The sequence below is a fragment of the Rhinolophus ferrumequinum genome, chromosome 12, assembly GCF_004115265.2.
Source record: "Rhinolophus ferrumequinum isolate MPI-CBG mRhiFer1 chromosome 12, mRhiFer1_v1.p, whole genome shotgun sequence".
Taxonomy (NCBI): domain Eukaryota; kingdom Metazoa; phylum Chordata; class Mammalia; order Chiroptera; family Rhinolophidae; genus Rhinolophus; species Rhinolophus ferrumequinum.
In genome coordinates this window covers 39,033,763-39,054,315 of record NC_046295.1, presented here as the reverse complement: position 1 = coordinate 39,054,315, position 20,553 = coordinate 39,033,763, and the positions used below count along the sequence as shown (strand labels likewise).

At 34.2% G+C, this 20,553-nt stretch overlaps 1 protein-coding gene across 1 annotated transcript; it reads right to left on the bottom strand.

The window, feature by feature from the left end:
* Positions 1–1,581: 1,581 nt before the first annotated feature.
* On the bottom strand, positions 1,582–19,907 carry ANXA1 (annexin A1). The gene is made up of 13 exons (XM_033124045.1): positions 19,740–19,907; positions 13,252–13,331; positions 13,047–13,155; positions 12,440–12,534; positions 10,680–10,793; positions 10,170–10,260; positions 8,499–8,578; positions 8,252–8,308; positions 6,568–6,661; positions 5,595–5,690; positions 4,391–4,449; positions 2,820–2,942; positions 1,582–1,929 (listed from the first exon to the last, which is right to left on the bottom strand). The coding sequence occupies exons 2-13, from the start codon at positions 13,315–13,317 to the stop codon at positions 1,873–1,875; spliced, it is 1,041 nt and encodes a 346-aa protein (XP_032979936.1). The 5' UTR covers positions 13,318–13,331; positions 19,740–19,907; the 3' UTR covers positions 1,582–1,872.
* Between the last annotated feature and the right edge of the window lie 646 nt (positions 19,908–20,553).

Genomic DNA, 20,553 nt, shown 5'->3' with positions numbered 1-20,553 from the left:
GAATACCTCCTCCTGATTGCCCATCTTCTACCAGGTTCTCATGGGCTGAATTCAGCCAGAAGTTAGAAGGCCAAAGAGTCTGATGAACTCTTCTATGGCACCTTCCAAAGAAGAGCAGTAAAAAACAAAGACTGGGGATGGAAAGGAGGGCAAAGAGAAAATAGCTCACTTGGGCAGTTTCTTTAAAATTAAGTTGGAAAAGGAAGAGGTGTGAATGCAATATTGACTGACAGAAATATTTGTACCACCTTGACTATTTTTAGAATAGTAATGATAAAAGTCCATCCTGCCTTAATGTACCTTCCCCAGGTTCCCTGCTTTCCCACTCAAGTGCTTCTCTTTCTCAAACAAGCACACAAACACAAACTTATATATTTTATATAATAATGAAATAACTAAAAAAATTCAAGGACTGTAATAAGAAGCATATCTGCCAGCATCAGTTTGGCTGATATATTATGGACTAAGTCAGCACAATTTTTCGATAGAATGCATGGGACAGGTGTACATGGAAGAAATTAAAAGACAGCAATCAAAGCAAATAGTTATAATCAAGTGAATGCAGCTGAGGATAGTCAGAAATTCAAATACCCAACTCAGTTCTTTTGGGGATGAATAAATAAATACGACTTATGTTGTAAGAATACTGTCAGAGGAAAATAATTGATTTTTTTGACAAAAGTACAAAAGTAATTCAATGGCAAAAGGATAGCCGGCTCAACAAATGGTGTGGGAGTAATTGGGCTTCCATAAGCTAAAACCAAACAAAAATAACCTTGACCTAAGTCTCACACTGTGCACAAAAAATTGTTTCAAACTGGATTACAAACTAAAAAGTAAAATGGAAAACTAAAACTTTTAGGGAAAAAACAGGAGAAAACTTGCAGGATTTAAGGTTAAGTAAAGAATTTGTAGAAGTGACACCAAAAGAAAAATCAATAAGGAAAAATTGGACCTCCTTCAAATTTAATATATTGGCTCTGAGGTTATATTAAGAGGATAAAAAGACAAGCTACAGACTGAGAAAAAATATTGGCAAACAACATATTTGATAAAGCACTAGTATCTAGAATATATAAAGAATTCTCAAAACTCAACAATAAAAAATAAGTAATGTCAAAATACAAAATAGCAACTGTACCAAATGCTGGCAAAAGTTGTGGAGAACCTAGATTATATGTATACTTATTGTGAAAGAGTAAAATGGTACAGCCACTCTGAAAAGATTTGAGTTTCTTAGAAAACGAAATATGCAACTACCATTTTTTAAAAAGTGAGGAATGTTTATTGCTGTTGCCATTTCATCTTTATGCTGATGCATGAAATATAGCAGAATGTCCAATTGTTATAATGCTGATGCAATAAATCAATTAGTTTTATTGACACTCTCTCAATAATCTGTACCAAGATGATAAATTATAAGGAGTTCACTTTTTTAACTCTGTGAATATTTTAATTTACTATGTAATATCTATTTCATTAAATGATTATAATTTAGGATTGAGCCTCCTGTCCTCTGATATCAAATCATTACATTACACACAGAAGAAAATCAAAATAGAAGGACTAGTGACACACCCATTGTCCTGTAAAATCATTTTATTTCCTGTTACATAGACATCTTTCTCAGGTAATGTTACTAGAACCTGTTTATGGGGTTTTATAGTCGGGGTAAAAATATTTTTCAAAAACTTATTTCTATTATACAGAGTTGTGATACAAAAAATGATTTATAGGCTACAGTTTTCAGAAGGCAGTTAGCTAGACTAATACTGCTGAAGAAACTTTCCTATTTAAGTCTATAATATGGAATGAAAAGATATGATTAAAAAATCTTCTGATCAAAAAAGCTTCAGATCATCAAAGGAATGTTTACTGTCCTCCACAGAGAGACACCAGGATTTTCTCATAATCTCCTTTGGTTTCATCCTGTTAATTAAAAAAATAGAATATGCTTAATGCTACCTGAAACCATAATCAATATAAGGTATTTTTAAATTATAGTATAATTATTGTATTAGTAGACTTAAAAGTTGTAGAACATATATCACAATACATTATCTATGATCTTTGATAAGAATATTATATATTTTATTAAATAATATAATTCTTATAGCAGATAACTGATACTTGTTAATTGATTATTATACTAAAGCAATAGTTTTCAAGATTCAAATTGTAAACTTCTTTGAATGATCATGTTGTGTATTAGAACTATTATTTTCCAAGAATAAAATGTCACACGGAATTAAGTAAATATAACACAATTATCATTTCAGATTACCTTGAGGAATATCTGACTCACTCACCAAAGAGAAAGATATAAGCTTGTAATTGCCTCACTTTTCTTGGTAATTTTGGTTATTCATTATAAGTAATGAATTTAAACAGTCACCTGTCTTTCAATAACTTCAGAACCCTTGATTTGTTTTTATTTTTATTTATTAACATTATAATAAGACCACACGAACATGTATTTTATACATTTTACATATGACAAATTAAAGAAAAACTTAGAATTAAGTTTCTAACACTCTGATCAATATTTTTTGCAAAGTAAATTATTATATCTCGCTAAATTTATGTATGGGAAACTAAATATTTCTGTGATTGCTGAAAAATTTGCATTATGTTTTCAGTACAGAATTCACTAGTAGATTTTACCAGTGAAAGTTAAATGTACTTATAAGTTATGTATCCTAATATAACAAATTAAACTTATATATGAAATTTACGAATACAGTAAATCAGCCTTTCTCTTTGAAATTGCAAAAAAAATTATCATTTGTAGAGGTAGCATAATGAAATTCACAACATACCAGGATAGCTTGGCAGAGAGAGATACCATACAACTTCTGATAGCATGCTTTGATATCATTCATGTCGACTTCAGAACGAGAAACCATAATTCTGATCAATGCCTTATGACGTGTTCCAGCACCCTGTCCAAAACAAATGATGGCAAAGTGTTTCTCATATTCAGGGCATACTCTTAATGAATCAGAATATGGGTTTGAACATGAAGCTCTTTTGTTCACCTATGTAGTTTCTATGGAGAAGCTATCTCTGCATTAACACACACACACAGAGCCTGGTTAAGGGGTTTTTTAGTCGGCGTAAATATATTTTATATTTACCCCGTGCACTTTACACAAGTGGTGATAAAATGGTAAGACCCCAACTGCTGCAGCAGTATGTTAAGAGAATTTACAACTTCCTAATTGGTCTTCCATCATCTTTCCTTTGTCTAAACTAGTTAATAATTACAAAGTGAACTATCTAAATTGCAAATCTGATCATCTAATTCACCTGTTTGAAATCCTTCAATGGTCTTCTGTTTCTCTTAGGATAAAAACCAATCATTTTATCTAGGCTCACAATGCCCTGCCTAATTCTACAACCTTTTCTTCCACTATGCACCATCGTTCTAATGGTATTTATCATCTTGAAAGGGTAATGTTACGTCATCCTCCTGGACCAACCTGACGTTATCCCTCCATCTCTTCCACCCATCTTCTCATCTGGCTAATTCCTATTCACTTTCAGATCTTAGTTTAGCTGACAGCAAGGCTATATTGATTTTCAAAATCTGGGGTACAGGTCCCTCTTCTACTTTTTACAATACTAGGTATTCATCATTACCCACTGAATTACCCCACTAGATAAGAGATGACATGGGGTCAGGGATCGTACTGCCTACTACATAAGGGCACATTGCCTATCATTTCACAGGGACTCTTTCCTATTAATTGAATGGTTAGATCTCCCTCTAAAGACTTCCCTATGTTGGAGTTATAATATTAAAGGAAAACAAGACAACTTCATAACTACACAATACAAGTATATAGGTGGCAGCCTATATAATATGATGAATGCTGGAGAATAAAGTTAAAGTGATTGGAGTGTGTCTCAATACATCTTAATAACACCTTCTACTTCAGTAATCTTAGAATAACATTTTAAAAGCTTAGAATGACATAATAATCCATGGCATGGAAGACAGAATAATAAAAAACGCAAATGAAACTTAAAATGGGGAAGATTATAAAATTTACAACGTGGAAGATTGTAAAACTTAGCAGAAGCAGGTAACTAAAATCACACATTAAAGAGAAAGTGTATAACCCTTCCTGTGTTCAGATTTTATGCAAATCATGAGGAACCCAAATTACCCACAAGCTCACCTTACCATCTTACCTATAAAAAAATAAAATAAATCTAACACTTATTCTAATAAGGAAGTATATTGCTTCTTACATTGGATGGAACAGTGACTCTTTTTAGTGGGAAGATATTAAAATAAGTGTCATTTTCAAACAATATGAGGTTTTATGTTCTCTCCACCAACAATAATTTTTCCCCTCATCAAATCAGATAAGTAGAATTTTACCTTCATGGCCTGATGAAGCTTCTCAGCAAAGAACATTGGCTGGTTTGTGGCACACTTTACTGTAAGAGAGGCACATTTTAGTTAATATATATTTATCACAAAAGAAGAAAGATTCATATATCTCCTAGAAACACAAGATATGGAGTTTTGCAAGCCAGATTCCATTATCCACCCATTTGTCACCTCTCTTCCCCATATGGGATATTTGATTCATAAAAGCCATTCTCTAGATAGTGGTTTTGTATATTCTTTCCCCTGACACCATGACCCATCTCCTATTATCCTAAATCCAAATAGCAGCTTCTACAGTTCATGCTATCCTGAGTATAGTCTTCTTGGAAATAGGGAAACCAGTAGGTGTTAAAGACCATAATGGCATACAATGCCTATGTTTTTTATGTTGTAATAAGAATTTCTTTTTTTTTTTAAGTGGAATAGGACAGGCTTTAAAAGGCAGCTGCCAAATTAAATACTAACAGATGTGTCAATTAGTAAAATTCTCTAGCTTACTACTCAAACTGTGATCCATGGAACAAAAGAATTGGCATCGATTGGCAGCTTGTTAGAAATGCAGATTCCTAGGCCCCACCCCAGACCTACTGAAATCAGAATCTGCATTTTAACAAGATTTCCAAGGGCTTCGTGTGCACATTAATGTTTGAGATGCACTGCTTTAGAACACAGGTTCCCAACCCGACTGGTCATCTGAATAACACAGGAGACCTTTAGAATCTTTTTATTCTAAAGATGTTTTCAGAAGACACCAGAGAACTACTGAATCAAACCCTCTGGACTTGCCCAGGATTATTCAAGTGGCAAGTGACAGACCAGGACTTGAATCTGTATTTGTCTAATTCCAAATCCCATGCTCTTAATGACCATCCTGACTTTCCACTGTGCTATGTCAGGCTGCTGCACTGCTTGGCATAAGTAGGTGCTCAGTAAGTCTTTTCCACCTATCTTTTTGAAAAAGGGAAAAATATATGTTATTATTAAGAAGGCCATTGTATACCATTAGCTAAATGTTCATTGCCTTTATCTTACATGTTGCCTGTATCTGAAACATAGATAAACTATATCTGAGTTGTTTTTTCGGTTTTTTGTTGTTGTTGTTGTTCTGTTATATTTTGTTTTTTAAATTACGAGACAGCATTGACATTGCAAGTTCCATTTAGAAAATTCTTCCCCCTCCAGGACTACATACCAATTGTTGTGAAGCATTTCTCGATGTCACCTTTCATCTCCAAGTCCAAAACTTTGTTCATGTCGTGCTTACTGTACTTGGCATATTTCTGAAACACTGAATATTACATTTAAACTAAGAGATGTAGCAAGCATCCTATTCTTTAGCAAACTGTAGCAACACCAGGGCAACTGACTCAAAGCATGCCTTGGGATGACTGAACTTCAAAACACATAATTTAAAGCTAATTACTCAACTAAGCATATTTTGATACTTCATCTTCTCCTAGGAACGTAACACATATGGCTATTTTCGTGCTCCTGTATATTTAGGGGAAATTTTGCCAAGGGTTGACATTTATCAGAAATGGCATGTGATTGACAATCACAACACTTAAGACATCAGAGCTAAGTGCCATAGCAAATGGATCTTCTCTTATATAAACATCTGCATAGCAAATTTCTCTTCATATTACCATTAGAAATCAGTGTGCTATTATAAGATAATGAATTTTAAGTAGCCATCATGGCTTTCCCTTTGCTTTGGCTTCAGGAGGCTGAGAGCTAAATCTTGTGCTCAAAGGAAAGAACTCTTTTTGGTTTTTTTTATTGCTGGAACATCTATATACTCTTTTCTTTACTTAGCCCAAGTTTTTGTTTGTTTGTTTTTCTTTATTGTAATCTCATTTCTTCTGTTGAAGTATATATTTTGTCACATCTATTCCAAATATTTAGGGAGCACAGAAGTAGTGAAAGTAATGAAATAATTTTCTACATGGCAAAGTCACAAAATGTGTTTTAAATACTATAAAATGATGACTTTACAAAGTTAAACAAATGTACGAGTATCAGTAAGGGATCAGGGGCACTATATTCATTTGGTTTAGGAGGGATGCTGATTAAGGGTTTTTTTCTTTCCTTTCTCTCATTTGTCCTCAAAAAAAAATTGCATCTCTCTAAACAGGTTCCAGGAAACATTTTGTTTTTCTTCCTACCTCTGCGAAGATGGGAATAGCTTCTGGTGGTAAGAATGGTATTGAACACATTCACATCTGTCCCTTTTCTCCTTTCTCCTGCTTCATATAATGCCTGTCAAGAAACGAAAATGAACACTTGACTGTCTGTTGCCTTGATAGCTGCACCACAAGAATATTAAATCGCTTCCAAGATTTTCTAGGTAGCTGCTTTGTATTCGAATACAGTCAGAATAGGCAACACTGAGATGGCAAGGTCCTTAAAGATAGGAGCCATATTTTGTTTGTGGAGTATCTTCCACAGTATCTCTCAAGGTGTCTTGCAAACACTAGAGACTGAATATATGTTTGCAGAAATGTTTGTTGAATTAAATTTAAGATTATACTCTACATTAAGGCACCTACAAGGGAATCTCTAATTTTTTCTTTACTCTTAATTGTTCTAAGTAAATGTCCGGAAATAGTACTAATAAATCCATAATTCAGCTATAACCTAGATTAGAATTTTGATGTTAGAATTTCTAGATTCAAATTTTGACTCTGCAACTTAATAACTCTGTAATCTTAGATAAATAATTCAACCTTATTAAACTATAGATTTTCCCCTTTTATACATGAAAAAGATCATCCCTGCCTTATTGTCACAAATTGCTCTGTTAACTTTGAAATTTAATTACGATAATTTTCCTGAGTCACACTAATCCATTTAGCTGCCATAAATATACATCTAAGAGCCCTGATAGTCTTAAAATGAAAAGCAAATTCAGAAATGTCACAAGCAAATAAGAAAAATTATTTATTATGGGCAATTATTCAAATACCATCTTTTGTTTTCTCGTATGTTTGCATAATTTCTATTAAAATGGTCACACTTCTAATGGACATAAGTTGTTTTGGACTTTTCAAGCAAACTGATCTGATATGTATGCATTTACTCAACAAAAAGTTAATGAATGCCTATTATGTGAAAGATAATGTACTACTACAGTGAAGGGAGTAGGAGTGAAGAAATAAGTTTCTATCTTTACTGATTCACCGTGATGAACTCAGAGAGAGACTGCTAGCCCATGAGGAAGGCATATGCAAATAATAGTATTTTTTTCTAAACAGAAATTCCAGGCCCTACACTGGCACAATTTTTCTAATGTTGTCAATGGATTTGTGTGTAAATAACCAACAACCTCACTGAAACTATACGTAATGATATAGTTGAAAGTATATCAATGTTATTATAATTGTTTTATAATTATAATATTATTACTATAATATTTTTACAATATAAACTTACAGCTATAAACCAGTCCAATAATCACTGTTAAAAGAATGTAACATGTGCTCGCTCTTTCCATTTTACTTAATAAAAATTACTTTTCCCTTTCTTAAACCTGGTGAAATAAAAAAAAGTTGGTTTACTCAATATAACACTTCTTGGGAATGACAAATCAAAATCTCATTGCTCTCTTTCAGTCCTCTCCAGCTTTATGAATAATGAGATCTACTGAAAACATAAAGACCACATTTTTCTTTCTTGGACTGCTCAAGTACAGAGCGGTGTCATTCAGGAAATGAATATTAGGTGCCCTGGGCCTCTCGGAGGATCTTAGACTTGCTTTCATGTGGAGGTCATCAACTGGTAACCTCAGCTAAGGCAGGGCCTGTTGCAGGTAGGAGGTGACTCCAGGAGTACTTAGAAACGCTTGCTTACCCTGGCGTCTGAGTCGGCCAAGTCTTCACTTAGGCTAAAATCCTCAGATCGGTCACCCTGAAAAAAAAATCCCATTGTCTTGTAAGTTGTTTTCTAGCATGTAATCACATGATTTACTTAATTCCCTTAAAATTCGATAAATAATATTCTGAGAAAGAAAGTCAATTGCTCATTTCTAGAGAGAGATGCAATCCAAAATTTTACTCTTCATAAAAGAAGAGTATTTCCTGAATCCTCTGACTTATACCTTAATAAGAGAAAGCAAAGCCTTCTGGTAATCTCCAGATGTGTCTGAGGTGATGTCTTTAGCCAGGTCTCTCTTCAGTTCTGAAAAAATAAGAAAAGTTTATTTTGCAGTAAATTAAATAATGGTGATAATAATATGTGACATGTGACATCTCTATAGCGGCTTACAATTTGCAATTCCAAATGTACAATGACTTACAGAACACATTTCAAAATATTATCTTTTTTTAAAATAAAGATAGAGATAGGAAAGCAGATAAAATTTTGGATCATCAAATTTATTTTCCTATAAAAAAATTTATTTCCTATAAGGCAATGAAAGCAATTTACATAATACTGTGAATGAGAACCTACAGTTATAGAGCTTTTGCTAATACGAATAAATTCCATAGGTATTAAATCATTAATTCTATAATAAACATGCCAGAATTTAAGCAATGTGATGAACAGAACAGTTGTTTAAAAGAATAAACCAGAGGTACATTCTTGAACACAGATTATTTATTTACTTTAAAAATCGTAAGTATATGTAATATAGTTTAATTATGTATATAACTATGTATATGTAGATATAAACTTAAAATTTTTATTTGCATAAACACCCTAACTAAACTACACAAAATAATGCTGTATTAGGAAAAAAATAACTGAATTTATAATTAACTAAAAGATGGGGCAATTTTATAAGCTATCATTGGACTCTATATCTTTGGTATAATGGAGAAATATGGATCTTCATCTTTGTAAACTTTTATTGAACAAAAACAAAAAACTAAAAATAGTGTCCCTCTTGATTATTATCACTGGTAAACAGATCTAAGATAAATATTGATAATGAGGTAAGAATTGCAGAAAATGAGGTTAAAAGCTTCCTTATTCTGATTCTTTTATTAAATTGCTCTGAAAATAATATGTAAGTGCTGTTGTATTCTCTGTGCTTGGGATGAAACTCAAGCAGAAAGGTCCTCTCTGGTGCCACACATTGGTCTGGGAAACTAGAAAAGGAAAATAGGAAAAAGACGCAGCCCTGCCCAGAACCCAGTTGCAGCTACCTGCTGTACAGTGTTGAGCATATCATTTAAATGAGCTGTTTCACTGAATAGATAAAGTGAGCCATGGCTGGTCTTTCATCCCCATGAATCCAACTGGAGATAAAGAGTAATCACGTATGTTCACAATGATGTTGAAGTTTCCATTGCAGGATTATAAGCACCGAGCTCTTTACTATTTCAAGGACAAATGGGGAATATTTTCTTTGGAGATTTTAATATTTTTTTGTTATCTTTTCAAAATAAAAGACAACAGGATATTTTAATGAAAAGAATCTCTGAATAATAGGAAATGATTTTAGAAAATTTTTTGAATTCAGTGCTTCGAATTGAATTTTCCATTACAATAATATGAGGCCATTTGTCTTAGAGGGACATTTTTTATTAAATCACAAACTTGATAAGGGCTGGGACATGGTCTCCCTTATCAGCACCCTTGTAACTTGGATACTGTCCTGTAACAGTGTGTGCATACAGTAGACATGGGCCAAACAATAAAGAAATATTTGAGTATGTAGAATTTCCCAAGCCCCCGTAATTAACATCCACATTAAATTTTAAGAAAAGTGTATCAGATTTCCTTTCTGACTAGGGTACTTGGACTGTTGGACATTAAAACTTACCTTCTCTATAGACTCTGTTAATTTCTCTGATTTCTCTGTTAGTTCTTGATGCCAAAATTTCATTCAGAGTGTCTTCATCAGTTCCAAGGCCCTGAATTAAAAGAGAAGAAAAGAAGAAATGTAGGAAAGTCTTCGTTGGAGAGCATCAAGTTTTTGTATACCAAAATTTGTTTAAATCTGGCATTTAGTAAATTTCCCAATATTTAATAATTACAGTAAGCTCTATTATGTTGTTCTAAACACAAAATGGGTTTAAAGCCAATATTTTGGGCAAAGTTATAAAAAGTGAGATATATGATTCATACAGTGACGTCAGGAGGATGGTGGAAATAACACAGCTGTTAATGCCAACATTCATTCATTCATCCATTCATTCATTCATTCATTCATTTTGTTCCCACTAATTGACAGGCCCTATATTAGATGTTGAGGATACACGAAAAGGCCTACGTGGACTTGACCTACACATTCTTTTCAGGGAAGGAGTTTTGCTTAAATCAGGTGATTTACCTTCATGGCAGCACGGAGTTCATCAGCATCAAATTGGGCAGGAGTTTTTAATAGAGCCAAAGCAACTTCCTCAAGGTGACCTGTAAGGGCTTTCCTCAGAATTTCATCCAGGGGCTATAACAAAGAGATTAGAATCAGGGCTTCTAGTAAATAACATGCTAGGTTATACAGCAATGTGGAGTTACCTGACTTTTAGGTAATCTTATTGCTGATTCCTAAACCCAAATAGCTTTAGAGCTCCTTCCCTTCGCATACAAAAGATATTTACCATGTTATCTTTCAGTGTAATTAGAATGAAATTTTACTGAATTCACTGATAACTTCTTAAAGAACAGTGTTCGGAATTTTTTACATGAGGAAGAACCCACAAAGCTCAAAACATAGGGTTATGTGTTAACAGAAATAGTAGCAAGAATACTTAAAAAAATACATAATGTGTTAATAATTTTTCCAAACTCTGAAGTTTGCACTTCTCACATAAGCACTATAATCAGACATCGATATTATACAGTTTTCTAATTGCATTTCTTAAAAAATGCTACTCATATTGGGTATAAAAAATATAAAGTTGGGGTGGCTGGTTAGCTCAGTTGGTTAGAGCATGGTGCTAATAACACCAAGGCTGCCAGTTCGATCCCCGCATGGGCCACTGTAAGCTGCGCTCTACTTAAAAAAAAATAATAGTAAAATAAAATAAAATATATGTATATAAAGCTTACTTTTAAAGTGGTGTGGACAAATAAGGGCCACATTCTAAACCTGACAAGCTCAGAGGAGGCCAGCATGGCAGGCTCTACAAACTCAAGAGACCAAACTAAACACATAGGACGGTCTGAACATAAAAATTCCTAACTAAAAGTGGGGCATGGCCGTAGTCACGTCCTAGGCCTGCAGCTTCCTTGACAAAGGTCAATCTTTACCTTAAGTGAACCTGTCCAGGTGTCTTTGTGCATCCAAAATAACATACTTTTGAAATGTCAAAGTAATCTCCTTTTGCAGACCCCTGAGGGCACACCTACCACACAGAGCAGGAGACCAAAGAACCCCTCATTGCTTTCTTCTTCCCCGAATACCATCTCTGTGTGCTGTAAATGTTAAGTAACTATCCCGTACTCACCAGTGAAAAGTTGGATGTGTCTCTCCATTTACTTTTTTATCCAATCCCAGAGATTTCCTCACTTTGCTTTCTCCCCCCACTTCCCCTTAATCTACCAAAAGATTTCCGTAACCCTTCTTACATCTCCTCCTTTGATTCTAATATAGAAAATGAGCTGCAAAATTGCCATTCTCAGGAGTATTTTCTCAATCTGTTGAGATTTCGCTTCCTGGCAATTGTCAGGTTGGCTCAAAGAAACTTATAAAAATTCTTTACAGGTTTGGAGGTTTCTTACGTCAACAGTGGAATTATATGTATAAACTTTGCATTTTGACATTAAACAGCTCAGTTTAAATTTTAGCTGAAGACACATTTCAATCAGAACATATTCCTCATTGCCAACAGTAATCTTGATGTTTGTTATGTTCAAACTAAAGACTTGTCTCCAACATGGAACACCACACTTGCATAAAATTTACACCAAGATGTCCAATGCTAGAATTGATTTGATTGCAATCAAGTGGATAAACACTGCAATCTAAGTCTTCCTTGTAATGGGAAAATAGTGTTAGAGACTGAAAGAAATAGATAACCATGTTTCAAAATCCATGTTTAATACAAATGTAACTGAAATTAAATATCTAAATTTACCACTGCAACCCACCTTTCCTTTTTCCTGGAGGTACGCTGCTTTGATCTGTTGACGCTGTGCATTGTTTCTCTTGGTGAGAATGTCAATGATGGTTGCTTCATCCACACCTGGAAATAAAGGGCCACTTGGCTTTTAAAATCAATTTTCTTCCTCATTAATAACTGACATTAAATGATTCATTCTCAAGATGCTCCAAATGAAGTTTTTCACACACTAAGAAGTGTGAACTCGATAAATGTGACACTAAATATCAAAGAGAAACACTTCAGATGACAGTCTATTCATTTGAAGGAGAAAGGGAAAGGAAATTGTCCCTGGCCTTCAATGTTGCAGTGTTTCATCTTAATTCAAACCCTAAATCTGAGTAGAGGTGTTGGTTTCAGCATTGAGTTTCTGCTAGAAGTGAGCTGGTAAGGATATCTATTGTAGCAGAGATTCTACTGATTTAACCAAAATGTTTTACATGATAAGAAAGTAAATATATCTTTGTTTGTTAAAGAAATCTTTTTATCTTCAAAATGAAACAGACTGTTTTCACTGCACATGCCTGTTTTCCAATAGCCATTCAAACGGCCATTGTGAAATGTCCAGGAGGGGAATGTTCGGGAAGATTAATTACCTTTAACCATTATTGCTTTATGCAGGGCAGCAACATCCGAGGATGGATTGAAGCTAGGATAGGGGCTCACTGCTGACCCGGGACCACCTTTGGATCCTTTCACAGTGTTCTGTGGATGAGAGAGAAGAAATTATTTATGTCCATGCACTCATATTAGTTTCTCTTTTAATATTTGACTAAGTTATTCTACTGTCATTTGACTTACAATGTATTCCTGCTCTTCATTGTCAATAAACCAGGCCTGCTTGAGGAATTCTGATACCATTGCCATTTTTAAAGAAGTTTCTGGAAAGAAAAAAGATAGACGCTTTTACAAACCATAAACCCACCACACATTTGCACTATTCCATTTCTCTTATATACACAAGACATAGAGTAGCCTTGACCTTACTTTCCAGGATTACTTTTAGGAGCATAATAAAATACAAGGTGTAAATTTTTTGTTTGTTTGTTTGTTTGTTTTCTAAGGAGAAAACAGAACAGAAAACCATAGACTCCAATCAGAAACTTGGCTATTTCTTGGCATATTCAGCCCTATGTTTTAGGTATCAGATGACTACTACAAACAAGCATATAGACTGAAAAGAGGAGCTGGTGATTTACTTCATCATTCTAAGTTTACAGACCACTCAACTATATGCTAAGCACTTAGGGTGCAAAAACATCAAAACATCATCCCTTGCCTTAATGAACTTAGTGTATGCGCTCTGTGGGAAAACACAAAAGCTAAGGAAACTGTTTATAGGAGGTGCTGGCTGATTTGAGCCTCTCTTGAAATGAGTTGAGACTAACCTGGTAAAAATATTAAAGAGAACAAACAGAGAGAAGTTTGTCATATTTGGGAAGCTGAAAAAAGTTTACTGGAACAAGAAATATTGACAGAAGCACCAACAAAGAAGTTTAAATGTATCCCTAAAGCTTTGGGGAAACGTTAATGGATTTTTAAAAAGAAAGTGGTATGATTCCATTTATGTTTCAGAAATATTACTCCTCCTGTGTCATACAGAATGACTAAGAGATAGGCAAGATGGAAGATTAGAGACCATTTAGTAGGTCATTAGAGAATCTATGTGGGATTCATGAGGGCCTGAACAAAAAAAGTAATGGCTACAGAAAAAGCATGACATTTACGTGTATAAAGTCATCTATGACAATCTGCAGGAATGGGTTTAGACTTAAAAATCTATCCATAAAATGATACTCAAATGCAATTTCTCCCCAAATAATTTGGTATCTTTTTCCATTCCTTGGTATAAAATTATTTCAGCACTTGGAGTGCTTTGATTTCTTCCTATTTGAGCTGTCCTAAATATTAGTCCTATATATTTTTTCCCCACCCAACACAAAGATCCCAGAAAAGGATTATTTTATACAAGGTTCTTTGCTCTAACAGGAAGCATTAGGGTGAAATTGCAACATGGCTGCCTTTTTTTGGGAAGCTTTATTTTAAAGGAAATTTCTTGAATTGTTATCATGGTTCAACAATGTTTCTATTTAATCAATCATTTTTTAAAACCTGAGGTATATTAAAGACTAATGTGTTCTCTGTTTTATTTTTGTCCACAAAAGAAGCCACCAATGAGCCTTTTTGTCTGGGGATGTGTTTTTAGGAGCTCATGCTCAAGGACTACACTGATATCTCTCCATACCTTCTTGTTTATCTTTCTCAAAACTATTCTCATGAATGCACGTGAAAGAGATCGCAAGGATAATGTAGGCAGTTTTAAATTCTTGATATGAAGCTAAATGACTCATGAGGAGTAAAGCCCATAATCTGATTCCTTAATAGCATGTTCAGACAAAGTACTTCAATCCCTACCTGCTGAAAAATAACTATAATTGCTGAAAAATAACTATAATTCCAAGTAATGAGATTAAATACATAAGGGAAATAATATCCAAAGCAGAAAGTATCTCTACTTAATTATCACGGGGACTGTTCAAATTACTATCCTATCAAAGAAAAACAAATATATTGTGTATTTATTTAATCTCCTCCCCACCCCCACCAGCAATTGGTAAATTTGAAGTTGTTTCCTAAGTAGTTTGGCACAAGGTTTTAGTTCCCATTACGATATAATCTGGTCCAATTGCTGTTGGCATTGGAGTTTCATTTTTGCATTGCGTAACTGGCACATCCAAACCATGTAGCAGGTTCTGGCAAGGTTTCAGGTATTTGAAATTTCCATTTTTATCACCTTATCCATGCCTTTCATAAAGTACAATCCTCAAAATGAGTGATCTGGTCAGTCACTTAGCAAAATACTTTTCCCAAGTTGTAGAAATACATGTTCCCATATTTCCACTCTTTTCGATTATAAAACAAAAACTTAAAAAGAAATTAAAGAGATTAAAGATATTGTCAAATTTAATTTTTAAAATGTCACAACTACAAAATAAATTTTATTAAAACTTTTCTATACTTATTTTTTTCACTTCCCAAAAAATGCTTTAATAAAGCAACACTTCCTTAAAAAATAAAACTGAGAAAGCCTAGGAAAATAATATCCCTTTATTAATTACATAACACATCAAAAAAATAAAAAATAAAAACGTTGAATAATTTATTTGACACAACAGAGTCCACAGAGGAGACAACTTTGTAACACATCCTGAGTTCCTGGATTTTAGTGTGAAGTAATTTGGATGGCCTGAAAACATGGTCTAGACATGAAAAGCAGCCTGAAGAGAACATATTGCAAGAACCTCAATTCAGCCAAATTAGATGCACTGGCTCTTAGCAAAATCTTAAAGACACAAGGATTTTGGCAGGATGTCAGAAATTGCTCTAAAGGAATTTTAGGACTTGTGTACTGCTAGTTAAGAGCTCAAAGTCAACTGTATGTGTTAACAGAAACTCTTAACAGTTACAACACACCTTGTAAATTCCACAGCAAAAATATTTTGGCCAAAAATTATTGCCAAACCATTCTATCTATTCAATATCTACCCTCTGCATGAAAACCAGCATTTTATACTTGACAAACACCCATTCAATCATTTGAAGACAATACTTGTTTAATGGTAAATAATGCATGCAAAACTGTTTTATAGACTGCCACACGTTATACAAACGTCAGATAGTATTACTATTCAGAGAATGATCTGGTCTGGAAAACAGATTTGTACAATTAAAAAAAATAACCCTACGAGTTCACAAAAGATTTTCTTTTTTCTTTCTTTTTAGTTGCAATGTTCAGAGCTTCTACGAGGTATTTAAAAGATTATCTTATTAATTTACCTTGGCTCAATACGTATTTAATCTGAGTACCAGTGAGCCGTGAAGCCAAGTTGATTTCAGTCCTTAACATCATCTAATTTGAAGATGAAGTTGGCCACTTCTACATAGGCTGACCTAATTGGAAATTAACAATATTCCAGAGTTCTTCAGGCTAACGGTCTATTAGTGAACATGCACTGCCTACCACCAATCTCTTATCTGGAGATAAATGTGTAGCTTTCTAGAGATTATCATTTTTTGTATATTTATGTGTCATAAAAGAGCTCTCTTCATTTCATTCAGTAAGGAATTAAAGAAGGTAAGTATGCATAAAAAGGATGCCTAAATGTTGGACAGAAAGAGATCCATGCTTACTAAATGTAAGGAAAAGGTACTCCAGAAATGGTTCCTTTTTCAGAAATGGCAACTGCCTCACTCAACAATTTGAGAACACTAGGCTTATTACATCCAAGGTAATTTCCTGATTTTTTAAAAACTGTACTGTGGGTGTGTCCTTGTTTTTTTTTCATTTATACAGGCAGAAGTATTTCGAGGTATAAGGCCATCATATCTGCAGTGTTCTCTCAAATGTTACATAAAAAAATAACTATATAGAGAGGGCTGAAGGGAGAAGGGAAGAATTAGTAACAAAGGAAACGTGGTGAAATGGTAACAGTTGGGGAATCTGGTTATGAAATATGTGGTATTTCTGTGCAATATTCTTGCAACTTTTCCAAAGGGTTGAAATCATGAAAGAAAAGTTGATTTCTTTTTAATTGCTATTTCTATCTGTCAGCCTCAAGAAAGGCTACTTCTAGAATTTGTGGTCTATCATGCCTTCCCCGTGATGCGATAGATAGCAGAGTTCTACAAGAATAGCAGCAGCAATTAATCTTTGCATAGGATAACATCATCATCATTCCCTTCTACTACCCAGGAACACGGTGTAACTTTCTGGCAGTTTTCTAGATAATAGTGGCAAGCTTCAAGACATACATTAATTCATACCTTTTGATTCCAAAGGTATTGACTATTCTTTTAAACTAGTGAGCGAAAGGACAGAGGCAAGATAACGCTATTTCTAATAGTTCACACTTGAGAAAATTCATTAACAGTTAACCCGTGGAGACTGTGGCAGGTTTTACTTCAGCCCTAAGGAGTTTATATTTCAGTCCTTTGACTTGAGCAGTTTTTTCCTCGAATATATATTTCATAAGTCCTTTTCACACCTACCCATGTGAGACAAGGAAATTAGGCTGTACAACGGCAAGGCTCCTGAAGAACCACTATATGAAAAGAAATCTTATGTTTTGCTTCTAGGTCTTTGGATAGGGTGTTGCCTTTGCCTGGAATGCTGTTTTCTTCTCCACGCCCACTTCACTTTGACTATTGCTTCTAAGTGAGGACTCAGCATAGACTTATTACAACCTCCAGAAAGCCTTCATTAGTTCAACTCTGGGTGGAGTGACCTGTGCTCTCCCAAAACATCCTGCCTTTACCCCTAGAGTAGCACCTATCATTCTGTTTTATCACTATTTATGTATCTATATTTACAGCAACATTCTATGAGGGCAATGCTAATCTATTTGTTATGTACCTCTAATCCCTGGCAAAATGCCTAGTATTTAGTATCTTAATAATATTACTGAGTGAATAAGTAGCGTATGACTGCTAATTATTTAGGAAACATATCTATTTGTTAATTTAACAAATGTTTTCTACCCATAACTATAGGACATAAAAATAAGAAATGAGTTTTAAGCCTTATTTTGATTTCTTTAACTGACTGTATGATGACCTCAAGAAAACATTTAACTTTTCTAGGGGGTCTTCATTTGTAACAATAAGAGTTGGAATAAATAGTATACAAAGTGCATGATTGCTCTGCAGTGTCAAATTTTACCTCAAGTGGTTGGAGGTAGAGAAAATTAGCATAATGAAGGAGGGTATTATACAAATTGTGTCTGTTCTTATCTTTCTGATAAAAATCTATCCCATTTTAAAGAAAGAGGAGCTCTTTCACTGCGAAAACTGCTTTTGGCTTATCACTGACAAGTAATAGGTCCATTGCTTTAGCTCTGATTTCTAAAATAAATTAATGGGTCTAGAGAGGATTAAGAACACCCAGCTCAGCAAGATAACATAGACAGAAAAAAAAGAAAAAAAAAAAAAAAACTTTGCAGATCTTTTGATTGAAAAAGTATTTAATAAGCATGAGACTCTAGCTTGTTCCTTAATAATGGTCTCATTATTAGCTATTTTCATAGCATCAGTCACATGTTGGCTATCTGCCAGAGGTGGCTGAGCCTGGGGCCAGGGTGGTAACATCACTTCTGGAGAAGAGGCCATTTCAGAATTATGAAACCAGCATTTCACCACATTTGACTCCTTTTGCAAACGTGCCTTCTCTTGTAGCTACCAAAATACATTCCTGCAGGCAGAGGGGAATATTACTTTTTCAAAGCCCATACAAATTTTAGACATAAACAAGGCAAAAAAAGCACACCTTTCTTAATTAGCATTAAAAAGTAGGTATCAGGACATTTACTTTAACATTCAAAATGGGCTAAGAGAAAAAAATCTTGAAGGAACATTTGTAATGAACGACAGCCAGATGTCTGGTTATGATTTAAAATCTTTTACTTTTGCAAACATACTTCAATGCCAGTAAAAACTACAGATTTGCTTTGTGCTTTTCTAAAAAGTTTTATAGCCCTTAGCTCATTCAACGATCAAGATGATACTAAATGGAATGATTTTTAGATGACCCAACTGGCATTCCTATGGGATAACTTATCTGACACCACCCGGAAAATAAGCCCTTTCCCCTTAGGTTTCAGGATCAGCACAGGAAAAGCCTGTCCGTGACAGAGATGCAGGGATGAGAAGATGGTCACACCCTTTTTAAATGATTAATAAGCGGATCCTCTTATTTATTTACACTGCATGAGTAAAATAACATTAATTTCAAAGTGTTGATTACAAAGGGCATGATACCACTATGAGGTCTGAACCTATTTAGTTTTCCTTACAAAAGAAGAAAATAAAGTATGTAAATCCTGCTATTTCAAACCAATTCCCTGAAGCCCACCCTGGCCTGGCTCCCCACAAGCACCCACCCTCCATTGTATTTCCATGTGGGGCACACAGAGCTCTTGGAAACTCCTAACTTGTAGGAGGAAAACACATTCCTTCTTTCTTTTCCATGGTAACTCACCAACAGTACAATAAATAATCCAGTATTAAGCAAACTTTCCATATTTTTAAAGTTATATTTCTTAGCTAAGTAAAGCAAAACATTACAATTTGTGATACCCAAAATAGAAATACCCAATGTAATTTTACAGAAAGATTTACCAAAATATATTCAATGCAATTAGCTATAAATCCTATAGAAGTAATAACATGTAACATGGTGATGGGAAAAGTTTTCAACACAACCGAACCTAACTAAAAGGAAAACCAAGACTTACCTTTTTATCCACCTTCTTCCAAAGAACTAAGAGAGACTCTTCTCTGATCCTTTCACACTAGAAGTGAAGCCTTGGGCTTCTGATTTTATAGTTTGAAAGGAGACCACACCCAGCAACCAGAAGTTAGTAATCGGCTGCCTTTTGTTTGCAATACAGAACTCAGCTGTGTCCAAAACAAAGTGAAACACGTCTTGCAAAACTACTCACTAAACCAACTCATAGCTGACAGCACAAAGAAAAAGAACCGGAAGGGCAGATTTCTTTTCCCTCTCTTTGGTTTGAACTGTTTTATTCCAGAGGGTGTAAAATGAAAGACATTTTCAAATATGCAGCACAATCTGCTCCAATCCTAATACCAATGATTAGCTCTTTTTTCTTTTTCTTTCTTTCTTTCTTTTCTTTTTCTTTTTTAGTTAAACAGGTTTGAAGTGGAAAATGTTTAAACTTCGAAACACAACAAAACAAAAATTAGGAAAAAAAATCCTTCAGTTTGAATCCCGGCTCCATCGCTTATTAGTATGTGACATTGGGGACATATTAAATTTCCCTGAACCTTTTTTCTACTTTTGTTAAATGGAAATAACATTATCTAGGCTGCCTACCCACTACAATTCTTGTGACAATTGAGAAGTAATGTACATTTGTAAATTCGAATGTTTTACAGTGCTAAATAATTTTGTAATGATATTTCACCAGCATTTTTCCTGCCTTCAAAATAAAAGACTTTTTGTGCTTTCATATAGCTTGTTTATATAAATAAGAAATATAAACGAAAGGTCTAGATTGTCCCAAATGTTTAAAAAAAAGTAATTGC